This window comes from Ischnura elegans, chromosome 3, assembly GCF_921293095.1.
Source record: "Ischnura elegans chromosome 3, ioIscEleg1.1, whole genome shotgun sequence".
Lineage (NCBI taxonomy): Eukaryota > Metazoa > Arthropoda > Insecta > Odonata > Coenagrionidae > Ischnura > Ischnura elegans.
The window spans coordinates 133,832,698-133,846,773 of NC_060248.1; the positions used below are offsets into that span (position 1 = coordinate 133,832,698).

A 14,076-nucleotide genomic window follows, 5' to 3' on the forward strand; every position below is an offset into this window, starting at 1 on the left:
GATGAAAGGCGGGCTCAGCTGTAAGTGGCCCTAGACGCAATTTTGCAGTCCAGCCCTATTGCCCAGCGAGCAATGGAATACTATGTTTTTGGCCAATAACAGTTCATATTAAATTTTATCAATCATAAAAATTTATTTCTGAAAATATTTTCTGCTCTGCAAATATCTTGCACTATTTCTGAGCACAACCTGCTATTGCCAGAATCGACTTTTGGCGAAACCTCATTACGTTTTTGTGGTTATTTATAGACATAGGATGTTCATAAATTTGTGTTCGTTGCGTCATTCATATATGATTTTTGGACTAAAGTGTATTGCTATCACTAATACTGGTGACGGAGCTCTTTTCGTGGTTGTTTTGTGTTTGAACTTTTTGTAAAGCTAACTTCAAATTGCTGTCTTGTACGACATTGCTTGGCATTTAAAATATTTCTCTCACTGATCATACTTCTCTTCTTTCTCTTTTCAGGTGAGTCCATTGTTTTTGTCCGGCCCTTCCACCAAACGGACCCCCTGTCATCAATGCACGGTAGTTACGGTAAAATGATTGTCCCTCACCTGAGGTTCGGAGTTATTTCTCTCCAACGAGTGTCCTCCCTGTTTTGCTTTTTCACTCGATTTTGTGAGCGAGATTATTTCCCTCAAGTTGAGTGCTAAAATACCATGGAGATGCAATCATCCGTTTTTTAACTGGACTCGAATTAGGAATGTTGCTTTCGTGCCGACTGATTTTTTTAAGCGGAGACTTTTTTCATTTAAACCACTCATTATTATATTGAAAATTTCAGGCTGCAGGTACATAGCATAAGGCTTATGTCAGCATTTTCCTGTATCTTAAAGTAAATCATTTATGTATGCGAAAATATTAGATACCGAGATAACAGAAATGTTCTACCCAAATAACAGAAATGTTCTATAGGATTAATATAAATTACGACTTTAGAGTCGCATATGACGGCGTCTAGGAATTTATAATTCTTGTGGAAAATTGTCTGTCTCGTTCGTTGTGCCTTTTTCAATATTTCAGCCTGTTAACTCATTCTATTCGGAAATCACGGATCCCAAACGTCTCGTCGAAGCATCACGTAACTGAATAACCATTATTGCTTCAAACTTAAATTAAAATGCTTGGATCAAAAATGTCGTATTCAATCTTATTTGAAGGCAACCCATCTATAATTGCATATTAATCATTTCATTATCTTTATATCATTATTATTCTCATCTTGGACGTTTCTTAAAACGTACAATTTGAATCTTGAATCGGCTTGAAACTTCATAACCATTATGTCCACTTTAAATTACTCAACTTCATTACGTCCAACAGGACAATTAGGTCCACTTTAAATTACCCAAATTACCTCTCTTTTGCGCATTAGAAAATTTGATGCTGTTGGATTTTATTCACTTTAAATGTCATTCCACACGCTATTTATTCTCACCTTTAGCAACTTCAGCAAGTCGCCTAAATTATTTGCGTTCGAATATCTCCCATCTCGAGTTTCTGATTTGAAATTTTTCTTTTTCTAAGTTTGAATTTTAGGATTTCATGTTCAAGCTAACTTGAGGAAAATTCTAATCGGCATCTCAGAAGGATAGCCTGTTGAGTCCAACTAAATGGGGATGAGCATTTTCTCTGTGATATTTTAGCACTTAAATAGTGCTTGCGACTTCTTTGAAAATGGTATTCAATCCTCTGCCTATTCCACAGTCTCCTCCTGAAATGTGTGAAATGGTGTTGTCAAATGGTTGATCAAGTGTGTGCCCATTGACGTGTGTGTTGGCCCTTCTTACAAGAGGCATTTTAAAGCGCATTCATAAGGACTTACTGAGCCCCGGTGACATTGCGGCGAATTGCCAGAACGAATGCACACACTCTCGATAAATATGTACGGTTAATTGATAAATATGCCTTTGCGGTTTAAAGTTCTCGAGGGTTCGGTCGAAATAACTTTCCCAGCCAATATTTTCATGGATTTCATTTCACATAATAATTTTCGTCCTTCGAAATGCTCTTTCTTTGCCTCATGAATGCTTTCTGGAAACAGAACGAAACGTTGGTCAGGCGTGTTGCTTTATCATTTCCACTTAAAAAAACTTATGTTGGGGGATTCACCTGGGGATGTTGTATTTACATTTCGGGTGGGAGTTAGTTGTATGGGGTACCATAAGTATTGGACTACCTTCCAACTCGGGAGGGGTTGATTCTCTAAATTTACTACATTTAATAATATTTCTTGGAGTTTTAGGTCGATTGACCTAAAACTCAAAGAAATATTATTAAATGTATTGAAAAAGGTCAAGAATAGAAGAAGAAAAAAAAGTAATAATAATAAACTTACTTCGGCTTTGATTTGGAACCCTCTAGGACTTTAAAATAGATTCAAGTGTAGCATGGTGGGAATGGTGGATATTCATGATGGAATGAGTAAATATTGTAATTTTCACAATTTATGTGATGATTACAAAGTTTACCAGCTAAGGAACTTAATTTCATACGTAAATATGGAAGAAGTAGTCAACAGAACTAATTTGTTAAAAAAATGGCCTCTGTGCTAATTTCTGTTGTGCATTGACTGGGTATGCATCGGGTTGTTAAAGTGAGTGCCTCTTGTGAAACGGACTCAAGTGTGATTGTATGTGTGTACGTGTGAGTGTGTGGTTTTCGTATTGCCTTCAGATGGGGTGTGTCCATTCCATTCATATTGATTCCCGCAGCAGTCCACTTTGAATTTGGGGCTCGCGTTTTAAAATGACTGCAGTCGTCATCGGCTGGCCACTTTCATTTTCTAAAACCCCCATCCCACCTTCCACCTACCCGTAGAAATGAAGCTCGATTTATCGTAAAGATTAGTTAAAAATATAAATTAGGATTAACGACAGCGCCACAGCATTCATGAAAATGAGCGTGGACAAAACGCCATCTGTCTCTCTTCTGCAGAACTATAACAGCGAACATCCGCACGTAACGTAGTATTGAAATGGAATTCAGTTGTTTCTTAGCCCCATTTATTGCTTTTCCGGAGTTAACTTTTCAATCCCATTTTATATCCATGTTATTATTCATTCTTCTATTATACACGTTTAGGAACAACAAAACACGGATGAAAGGCGTTTGAAAACAAAAGGCTGCTGCACTGCATGTTTCAAAGTTTCGGGCAAATTTCCCCGCTTATTAAAAATCGAAAACCCAACGCTAGTTTCACTCCAGGTGCTAAAGTCCGCGCTATTTTTTTTCTATAAACGCCGCCATTGAAGTATTAGTAAGTACTGGAATCTCACGCCTAGTACTTTTGATGCACGGTTGCACGGATTGCTATTTTTTTCTCTAAAGCGCCGTTAAGGCTTTTTTTGGGCCCACGTGGCCCTTGTGGAGTCTTCCGCTGTCCAATGACGACGGATGATCTGGTGCGATCGAATGCTTTTGCTGCGAATCGTTGGCGTCGACTTTTCTCAGGTGTTCTCCATCCGGGATTAAGGTTCCTTTATTTCCTCTCCCCCTTACTCACGAATGACTCTGTTGATTCGGATTTGAGGTGAGAGAAGAAATCGTGTAGTAATGGGATGTAAGAGAGCTGTCATTCAATCTTCGCATATAATTGTGCAAACTTCGTCCGATCACCTTCTGTAACTCCTAGTTACATTCTTGCTGATGCCTTGTTCAATGCATGTTGTGCACGCGTGAAAATAAAATCTGGATTTTTTTACACCGCGTCTACTTCTTTTATATTTTTACAACTATTTTTAATTTAAAAAAATACTTTTGTGAAATAATAGAGCGTCATTTGTTATATTGTTAAATAAAGAAAAAATATTATTTTAATGTTTATAATTTCTGGGAATATGTTATGGTAAAATTTTAATTAAAGAAACTGGTAAATATTGAAGGTATTTATTGGAAAATTGTGGGCGTTAGGTCAATTTCCACTCAATATTTTGCTGTAGATGCTGTTTTATAGATTTCCGAGTACATGATGCTGTTTCGATAGTTCATTTACTTGTGTAAATTAAATATTAATAGGTACGCACTCAATTCTATCGCCTTATGCGGATTGTTTATAAGCGTATCGGAGAGTTACTAATCCACTTTGGTTCTTAATGTTACAGGGCATAAACGTTAAACGTGAAATCAATTACTTGACCCAGATGTACGCGAACGCGTCGCTCTAGGATTTGCAATGTTTTTATCAATATTAAACCTGAAGTAGACAATGTACTCAGATGCTGTCGTCGTATTAACGTTTACCAGAGCCTCTTCTTAAACATTTCAGTTCTCCCAGTATGTGAAAGGACGTATGAAAATTCTCTTTTTTTATTTTTTTTAAGATCGGGTCAGTTGAATATCGCCCGTTAATGTTTTCCTCTTTTATTGCGTGTCAGGAGGCCTCTCAATTGGCTGGCGTGAATGAGGGAGAATTCTCAAGTGATGTATTTATCAACGCCTTTCCATGTTTTTTATTTATTTTAGTGCTTAGCAATACGCGCCCTCTTAAGCAAATGGAGAAAGAGTTCTCGGCTTTTATTTCGCTCCGAAACGTGATATGCCAGTAAATGCGCTAGCGATTGAATTATATCGTTTCCTTTTCAAATAAATCACTGTGCCTCTTAGTGTATCTGCATTTCTATCTCGAGATGTGTGTCTTACGACCCAACTCTATGAATTCTCCCCCTCCCCAAAAATTTCAAGGGATAGATAGACCGACCCATCCCGATATGCGGCAGTTTCGTCCGAAATTCTCAGCTGGGTTATTCGTCGAGATTAGTGCCCAACTCGGCCGTTGGGTAGGGCGCTGCTGCGCCGTTCCATTTAACGACGACCACTTCGGTCGAATATTAACTGCGATTGATTCGTAGTGGCTGTTGATAGGGCGATCTGTAGTGTTTCACTCATCCGTTAGTATCTATCAAGTGGAGCACTTTGTGATATCGGAAATAGTAGGCTTTTGAAGTACAATTTTCCGCTGCGCATAGCTTTTTGGTTGGCCTAAATAATATTCTGTAACGCTGTTTTACCCTCGTAATTGAGGCGGGATACGTATATGTATTGAACATGCTGGCAATGTAGCCACCGTGTTAGTCACGTGACTCTATTGACACCCATAGAAACGAGTGAATACCGTAAATAAATTATACACGAGGAATAGTAAATGTGAGAAATTGATGATCTTTACTTATTTGGAGTGGTGAAATGCGAGCGAATGCTGAAATTCATGTGTTTGGCATTCTTTAAACGTACTTACATGCCTTCGCCGTTTTAAGTTTTTTTATAGAGTTTATTTGAAATTTGATTGCAATCACCAATGCCTCTGAGAAATAAAGAAATGGCGACATTTCTTCGTCGCCTTACTCGAAATTTACAAAAATGATAATTAGTATAATTTTGGGGGGCTTTTGATCATCATTATTATGGAATTTAATTAACTTTGGACAGCGCCCAATAAATTGGACACTCAAGGTCCTCTATTCAGATTACTAATGTGATTGGAGATCTTTCTGGTTGTACAATGTGCACCCCCTAGTGCAATTTTCACCCCCCTTGTCTCACTTCCCACCCTCACGTGCGAGTGGGTTTTTTTCCCGGATAGCGAGGCTTGCGTTCGCCCGTGTTTGTTTGTCTGCGTGTCCTCCCTTCATCTGTGTGTTCTTTGTGGTCTCTTATTCCCCGAGGCAGCGTGCTGCATTTATCCATTCTCCTCGACTCCGTTATTCTATATCTCCCGATATAAATGACCACAATCGGAGAGCTGTCGGATCTTCAAATGAACCGTCCAATGATTCATTCACTACTCGAGGCAAAGACGCTGCAGCAATGGAAAGTAACCGTTTACGTAGAAGTGAGTCGCTGATTCGCGCGCACCGTAGGCGGTCACTTATTGAACTTTCTAGCAAAGTCCGTGTTTCTATTAATCTGTGACGTCATCCGAATTTTTCATCGAATGTAACATTATTTTTATATTTTACCATATGCCTACTTAAAATAATAACAACTAATTATTACAGGTACATTCCTACTATAGAACATACGGAAAAAGAAAAAAAAGTTAACGAAAATAATAAGGTGAAAGTGATTAATTTGCTATCGGTATTTCATCCCAATTCGTCGGTATTTAGTGTATCAATAAATTGAGTATCATCAGGATTAGGCGTAATTATATCACCGTTTATATATTGATTGGTGACAAGGACGAGGTACTAGGAAATTAAATTACCATTGAATTATAATTGAAAACCTTACTAGGAAGTGAATGATATCGTGGTAGTTCAATTATATTCATGTCAGCATTCACATTTATCATATTTAGCAATTTTATTGGATTATTTCCGCGTATTTTGTACGTTACTAGATCTAGGCATCCATGATTTACGTCATGTTGTTAATAATGCTAACGATAAGTTGATAGCAAAAGTAAATGCTGTGATTGAGGTGAAACAGCCCATGCCGTTCGAAAATGTCTTCTCCGTGTCCATAAACACTGCTGCTTCGCCTCCTACTCCAGGCCTGGATTCCATGATTCACTTCTCAAACGGCCTTGCACGCATTGCCCCGTGCATTGGTTTCCCGTATTTACTGAGAGAGGCTTTAAAAAAATGAAGTCCTAGGCGCGGCTTATGGTGCACGTAACCACTTTGTCCGCGGAAATCGCGTTTTTTTTTCTGAGCTGCGGTAAAGTCGTTTTGGGGCGAAATTGTGCGAGGACCTGTAGTCAACATCTCCTCCTTCCTCCGCTCTTGTGGTTTATCCCGGAGCCAGGCGTTTTTTCTCCACCGTGACCTGAATTTCATTCATCTGTTAACGAGGTTCCCGCGAAAAGTAAATGCCATTTTCATGAAAATTCCAAAGTATTCCGAGTTCCCCGAAGTTCTTTAAAAAAATCCAAACGTTTCCATAAAATGTTGCGATTATGCTGATGAAAGCTTTGGACGGGGGGAGGGGATGTTCCTTAACAGCTGATGAAATGCTGTTTCGATATGAAAACGATATAAGGTGCATTTAGCGTAATGGAAATGTTGCAAATAAACGTTAGTAGGTATGCCATTATGCTAATTTTTATGCTTTTTTCAAGTCAGTGTCGAAATTGAAGTAAAACACGCCATTTTAATGGCAATCGCAATGCGTTATTGTTGGGAGGGCCTGGAAAAACATTGCATTGAATTATATGCATATTCTTTTAATTTTCCGCATTGTTGGTGTCCTAATTTTGGTTTTTGACGCCGCAGGATGACACTTGTGGAAGGAAAATTATTTTAACTCTTTCGCTCTTTTTTAATCATTACTAATTAAGAAAAAGTGTTTGTTTTGAATCGCTGAGGTCCCGAGGTATCTGCTCAACCCGAAGAGCCAATATCTCTCCCAACCGTTTCTCCATCACTGACCTCTTTCCGATTAATCGGTCATAAGGTCGTTGCGTACTTCGCTTTTCGTCTTTCACTTGCTATTTCACGCACCATCGCTCCTCCTGATCGCTGTCGCGTGGTGCTCTTCTCCATGTTGGTGCACGCCCCGTCTTTATGGAAGACACCCGTCGTGTCTGGGCGCCACTGTTTCTTGCGCCTCCCGATCGGAACTAATACGGCGCCGCCTACCGCCAGGCAATTGTCTTTTCTTTTCGCTCTCGTCGTCCGCGAGGCGTGAAGGCAAGAACATTGGTAGAGTGGGGGACCCCTTAGCCCCCCCCCCCCCCCGTCATCGGGACGCGCTCATTGTTGCGTCGCCATTGTTGCGCTCCATCGACGTCAGTGGCGCCCCATTGTTCTGCGCCCAAGGGGACGAGAACGGCGGAAACACCTCGGAGAGTCAATAATGAAGTTGCACCATTAAAAGGATCGGCCCGCCATGATGATTCTTTTCACGCTAATTAATTTGATTGCGGCAATTTTGCTGACGTATTTTTTTATGTAGCCGTGGGCAAGGTTACGCTTCTTTATTTTCATGCACATATTGTTTGCCTTTTGGCGGATGCTTCCAATGTCCTTTCCGCTGTCGTGTGTCGTGCTCCATAGGTGCGGTGCATTTCTCGTTCTTGGACCCCTTTGCTACGTGACCGAGATATCGCTTGCGATATGAAGACATAGGGAGAGATTGGAATACATTACGGATTACTATTATCGCCCCTAAAATATGTGGAAGGGCCCGTAGGTGTTGATGTTTTGACTATGCTAGCCAGTGGATGCAATTAAAAGCCAATTTCTCCTTCAGAATCTTCCGTCCTCGGAATTTATGATTGTGGGGAAATACTAAACAGATACTAATGGAAAAACTATAATTCAATGAAAAGATTTTAATGCCAGCGTTAAACTTTTTCGCATATGTATTGCTAATTAAATGATTTGACGTAAATATGTCGACGGATAGAGGTATCATTGAACTTGGCAATGACGTTTTGATGAAGTAATGAGGAACATTTCATTACAATTGCGGGGGAAATCCTTTGTCGTCACACGGTCTGTTGCGTTTGAAATAATTTCGAGCGATAAAAAATTTGCACCGTCAGGGTGAATGCTGAAACGCTGACCGAATCAGTTCATTTCTCCCCATGTCCAGTTGTTTTCTCATCGAACTTGCGGTTCGAACTTCCCTCGAATTGAATCGGAATATCTCGATATCACGGCATGTCATATGTTTACCGTTCCCTATTTCCCTGTCGTGTCCTTTTAAACCTTCCCGGGGTAATCTTCGAGGCAATCAAAGCAGAAGGTCGTAATAATTCCTAATTCTCGCTAAATATGGTGGAAATGGTTACCACAGAAATAGTTAACAAAAGTCTAACTTCCGCCGGAATAGAGTGCGCGTCGGATTTCAATTCTAGTACGTGACGCTTAAGAATCACCGTTGAAATCTAGGTCTAATTAAATGTTTTTAGTGGAATATGGCGCGTTGTTATTTCAGTAATATGAACGAATCGGTGTTTGCCCTGTACTGTGTTGAATTGATCTTCGGACGGCTGGCACCCCCCTGGTCCCTTATTCTGTAAACTCGTCGCAGCAATGCGTTGTCGTGTTCGACAGTTTGTATGCAATTAGTTTAACTATTGTGGCTTGCCCCACTCTTCCATTGTTAATTGTCTCCCCCAACAATCCACCCAGTGTGTTTTTTGTGTGTAACTGTTGGCGTGAATGTTGTTTAATGATTGTGGCGTACCCCATCCCATTGTTTCCCCCAACAATCCACCCTTTCGATTGTTGGTCTCTTATAAATCTTGCTGTCAGTGTGTGTTTGTGTTCTTGTCTTGTTTCGAATCTAGTGCTAAAACCATATCTCTCTTTCTCCATTTCTTTCGCACGCTGCCAAAAGCACTGGAAGTATGTCAAGGTCAGTATACTTATGGATGTCCGCATGGTCTTATCTGTACTGCCCCTGCCCCCTCCTTCGTTCCGTTACTTGTATGTGCGTGTAGATGTATGTAAATGGTACGTATGTACTCGATGGTGGCGTAGTCAATGTGTTGAGGAGTGCCTGAACCGTTTTTCTTCTTCAGAGGAATTCATCTGGGAGAGAGAGTCGTGGGAATAAATTCGTTTCGGAGGAATGCCGTAGAGGATGGATGATGTTATACTTAATCTGTTACTTTAATGGCAATTGTATTCTTCGATCGTTTGCATGTGATACGTTGCATAAGTAAATGGTGTAGTGTGTATTTTGAGGCGGGTAGAAAGCATATTACTGTAGGCTTTTTTTATTTGAGGGATCGATTGGCGTCCTTTCCTGCTGCACCCATCGTGATTGGCTCTTTTTTTCGCTTACCTCCTCAGTTGGTTAATGGCGATTAAATTACTCGATCCCATTAACTTTCGCTTTGGTTTTCCACAATTAATTTCATTCGCCGTATTATTTTAACATAACTCTGCGTGCAAATCACGCTTTTTCACTTCGCTTGGTCATTTTAGTTCTTATCCCATTCTCTATCTTGCTTCAGGCATCGTCCATTAAATTTGAATATTCTTCTATCTCTCAAAGTATGATTATCGAATTCGGAAGTTCAAGAACGCACTCATGTTTTGGGGCTCTGTTTGCACTTTGCTCACCGACGCCGTGAAAGTGAAAATTGCCATTTATTTATCTTGTTAGAAACGTATCATCACCTTATTTTAAATTTGTTTCTTTTAAAATTTAAAAATTAGATAATATCCTTGAAATTGAGTTCATTACATCATCCTTGTCTTGTTTTTTGAACGACTTTTTTTTAATTGTAGGATCTTATATCCATGGTGGATACATGGCGCGTGTATGTTGACCACGTATCGCGTAATTCTTTTATTGATTTTGCTGTGTTGCCAGATCTCATGTCTAATTAGATTATGGTCTCTCTTAAGTGTCGTGTGAGTCGTAGTAGTGATTTATGGCGCAGTATCACGGTGATGAATGATATTTATCCCTGGAGAATGAAGTTTCTTCGGTTCTTAGGATGATTAGCACTCCGGTCAGGCATTGGCTGTCTTTCACGCGCTCGTCTTTTGGGCGTGGACTACGAATGGGCGGTCACAGCGACGGATGGGTGGTGCGAGAACCACCCTACCCACCTACCCGCAGCAGCAGCCCCCTTTTCCGCATCGCTGGTGGCGATCGTCTCTTAAACCATGGGAGTGTCATCCTGTGCTCGTGGAAGAATTAGAAGGCACGAGAAGAATGAGCCGGCCGTACTAAAGACAGCTCAATGAAAGAACAGAGGTCGCCACTGTAGCGCACACGAAAGTGAAACGGATACAGCAACGAGGACATCTGGAAGAGAATGCGTTTGCACTGGAGCCGTTCACGAACGGGGAAGACCTGATGAGCTGGGATGTTCCTTTAAATTCTAAAAAAAAAAAAAAAAACGATCTGTTTATGGAGAATTCAAAGAAAAGGCTTTACGGCGCAGATACTTGGACTCTCCGGAAGGAAAACGAAAAAAACTGGATGCTTCCGAGATATGAATGTGGAGAAGAATGGAGATGGTGAAATAGACGGAGAGGAGGGGGAACGATGAAGTGCTGGACATGGTGGGTGAGGAGGGGCAGCTTTTGTATGAGATACGGAGAAAGGAGGTGTGGATGGAGCGAATGCTGAGTAAGGATGGGATGTAAAAACAGTGTTAGAGGGTAGAATGTCGGGTAAGCGGGTTAGAGAGAGGAAAATAAGAGAGTTAATTGATGGAATGTTGAGGAGTAGGCCTTTATTGTGAATTAAGGAGGGAACTCCTAATTTGGAGAGGATGTAGAAATCAGAAAAAATGCTCTATGAAAACCTATCTCGATCGGAATAATCCTTTAATAGTTATAATAAATCAGTAAAATCCAAACCAAATCAATAAATTCAAATGATGTGACATTTTCGTTATGAGCAATGTGAAGTTTAGTAAGAGCGGCTGATGAGGCTGTTCCCATCGTTAGTAGTGAGTGAAAGTAGGAAAAATACTTGTGAAATACGTACATTGGTGAATCAAATTCTCACTAGAAGCGTCTTTAGATTTCCTGCGAACAAACGTTCGAATAATTGGCATTCTCTCCTGATGAAGTCACTTGGCGAAGCGATGGTTTCTTGAACTTGAAATTTCGCTGCATTCCTCCAGAAGAATCCTGGAGCAATGACTTTTGAGTACATCACGTGAGCGAACGTTTCCAGGAGACAAATCCACGAGTTGAATGCGAAAGTGGCGGTGGAGGTGACCTCTCAGTGAACTAAACGATGGTTGGGAAAAGACGATTGTTGGCTTCTGCGCATGCAGCCATGTTGGAAAAAGAAACTTAGTCACGTTACCCATCCCCCAAACTTCCATTGGCGTGAAAGAACGGCTATTCGCTGATTCTGTCAATAGCTTCATTTGATGAGTATCGGTGAGCTTAGTAATTTTGAGAGTGACCTTCATTTCATATGTTTTTCGGACATACTGTAGTGAGGTGTTTCTTCGAAAAATGATTATGGCATTTATTACACGGTTGCCGTTGTCGGAGGACTTGTTGGAAAGTTGGTATTTCCGTGTCTTCCGTGGTGGTGGCACGCGCGAGTACACGCAATGGGCCCGTCCCTTTTTTTGGCGCCCTCAACCGCGTGCGTCGTGAACCGGCATCCGACGCGGACATTTTCGATGCCAATTGTCCTCTCGGTAAAAATCGTGAACGGTATGGAACGGAAAATTATCTTATATCAGCTGAAAATCAACAAAAAGAAAGCAATGGTATTAGAGTGCAGCTCAAGAGAGGAGACTGGGACAAGCAGTGAACTATAGAACATTAAGAGGTGAAAGAGTGTGTTATCTAGAAAGCCGAATAACCAACGGCGGACGAAGCAAAAAAGAATTAGTACAATAGCACAGGCTAATAGGGATCTTCCTACAGCTGAGGACACAAGCATAGAAGTAAGGAAACAATTCATCATATGCTACGTATGGAGTATGTTTATCTATGGAAGCGAGGCTTTGACGTTGACAACAGCAGAGAAGTCAAGAGTGGAATTCGAAATGTGGTTTTACCGAAGAATGGTGAATGTAAAATGGATCGACCGCGTAAGTAACGATAAAGTCCTGAAAGAGTGGGAGAAAATAGAACTATTCAAAAACTCTTACAACTCTTATGGAGAAGATGGGGCAACTCAGTTCGCCAAATTTTGAGGCATGATGGCCTGATGAAAACAATCCTAGAAGGACGTGTGGAAGGGAAGAAGGGCAAGGGACGGCCCCGAATGAGTTACACAGGACAAATGGTTATAAAGGATGTAAAAGAGAAGAAATACGTCGCTATCGCAGGAGGGCAGATATCCGGGCGTTGTCGCTTTATTGGCGAAGTTTCACCAACAACACGGTGGTGGAGACTTTATGCGCTCCATATTTTTCAGATACCTCGCAATGCCTACAAGTCATTATTGGCTGGGGATAATTTAGTGGGAGCTCTTGAGCTTGCCAAGCCTTAGCTTTGGAGATTTCTCTCCTTTGTTCATTCAATTTAAAGACGTACAAGTTTTCCTATGAGCTAATGCAGTTAAACCTTTAGCAATTTGCGGTTCATAAATATTTTTGCGATTTATGATTGGCTATTGCTTAAGATAAAAAACGACAATTTTTCCTATTTAATTAGGCAGAATGTGAAATTTTCCAAGTATGGAATAGCTTCAGATATCTTTAAATGTGGAATGGGGTGAAATTGGAGCGAAGTTTCCATTCGTGGCTCGGCCTCATTTTTTTAACTGTGTCTATTGTTTCTTCCTTGCCTCGGTGTTGGTGTTACACTATGCAGTTCTAAAGCCGCAGGGGAAGCCGCGAAACACCGTAAATAATCGCCGAGAAAAAATCAATTTTGAAATTATCTACTTGTAGGTCATAACAGGGTTCGTGCCAATTTTTCTCACTGCCTCTCGATCGAAACAAACATGTTTAGTGGTCAGTGCCTACATTTTTTTTAATCGTCAGTTTTCTCAGTGAGATTTTCTTTCCCCCACTTGCATTGTGATGGGGAAACATATTATTCACCTGCTACTTCCCGAGCTATTTTATAGGTAGTCGTAAGGTGATAAAGGCGTTCAGGGGGAAAAGAGAATGGAAAACATGGGTAATGTGTGGGAAGATTTTTTCATTGCAGCTGAAATAATAGCAATGATATTGTATTGTGCGTTAGGAGCGTACGAAGTTTTTGTCTCTGATAATGTACCTTCTCTATTTACTCTTATCTGTCAGGCATATATATATAATGAACAAAGCTGAAATGATTCGCGGTTAAAAAAACCTGACCGGGATTTCAATGCGAATATGCTCATTGCCGGTGAGATACGCCCTGTGTTAATCTACTAGTTGATCTTTCGAAGCGAATTGCCGGGAAGGGTTTATACTGAACTAGGGCGTTTTCTTTTCCCAAATTTACATGTGTGTTACTGGAACTGTTTGAGTGCTTAAGCCATTCAGTATGAATCGAGTCATCATTTCGTCTTCAATAAAATGCTGGCTCCTTGGTGGCACTTCCTCAGCACTATTGATCGTCATAATCGGAAATGCTCATACCTCAACATATTGAGTATCCGTAAATCGTGTATTCCAATCTCAGTTTGAAGATATTCATGGCATTGGTTAATTTATTTAAGGCGGAAGGTCATTTGAAGATATATTTGTATCC

The 14,076-nt window shown here is 40.5% G+C and overlaps 1 protein-coding gene across 6 annotated transcripts in view; it reads left to right on the plus strand.

Moving 5' to 3' along the window:
• LOC124156605 (dystonin) overlaps positions 1–14,076 on the plus strand; it is a 614,708-nt gene that overhangs the window by 409,256 nt on the left and 191,376 nt on the right. For 4 of the 6 annotated variants that reach the window (XM_046531244.1, XM_046531249.1, XM_046531250.1 and 1 more), the window contains exon 1: positions 9,110–9,310. The exons of the other annotated variants lie outside the window; for them this stretch is intronic. In XM_046531244.1, coding sequence (XP_046387200.1) covers positions 9,125–9,310 — 186 coding nt within the window. In that variant the 5' untranslated portion in view covers positions 9,110–9,124. Of the gene's footprint in view, positions 1–9,109; positions 9,311–14,076 lie in introns of those variants that run through there. 6 annotated transcript variants of the gene reach the window in all.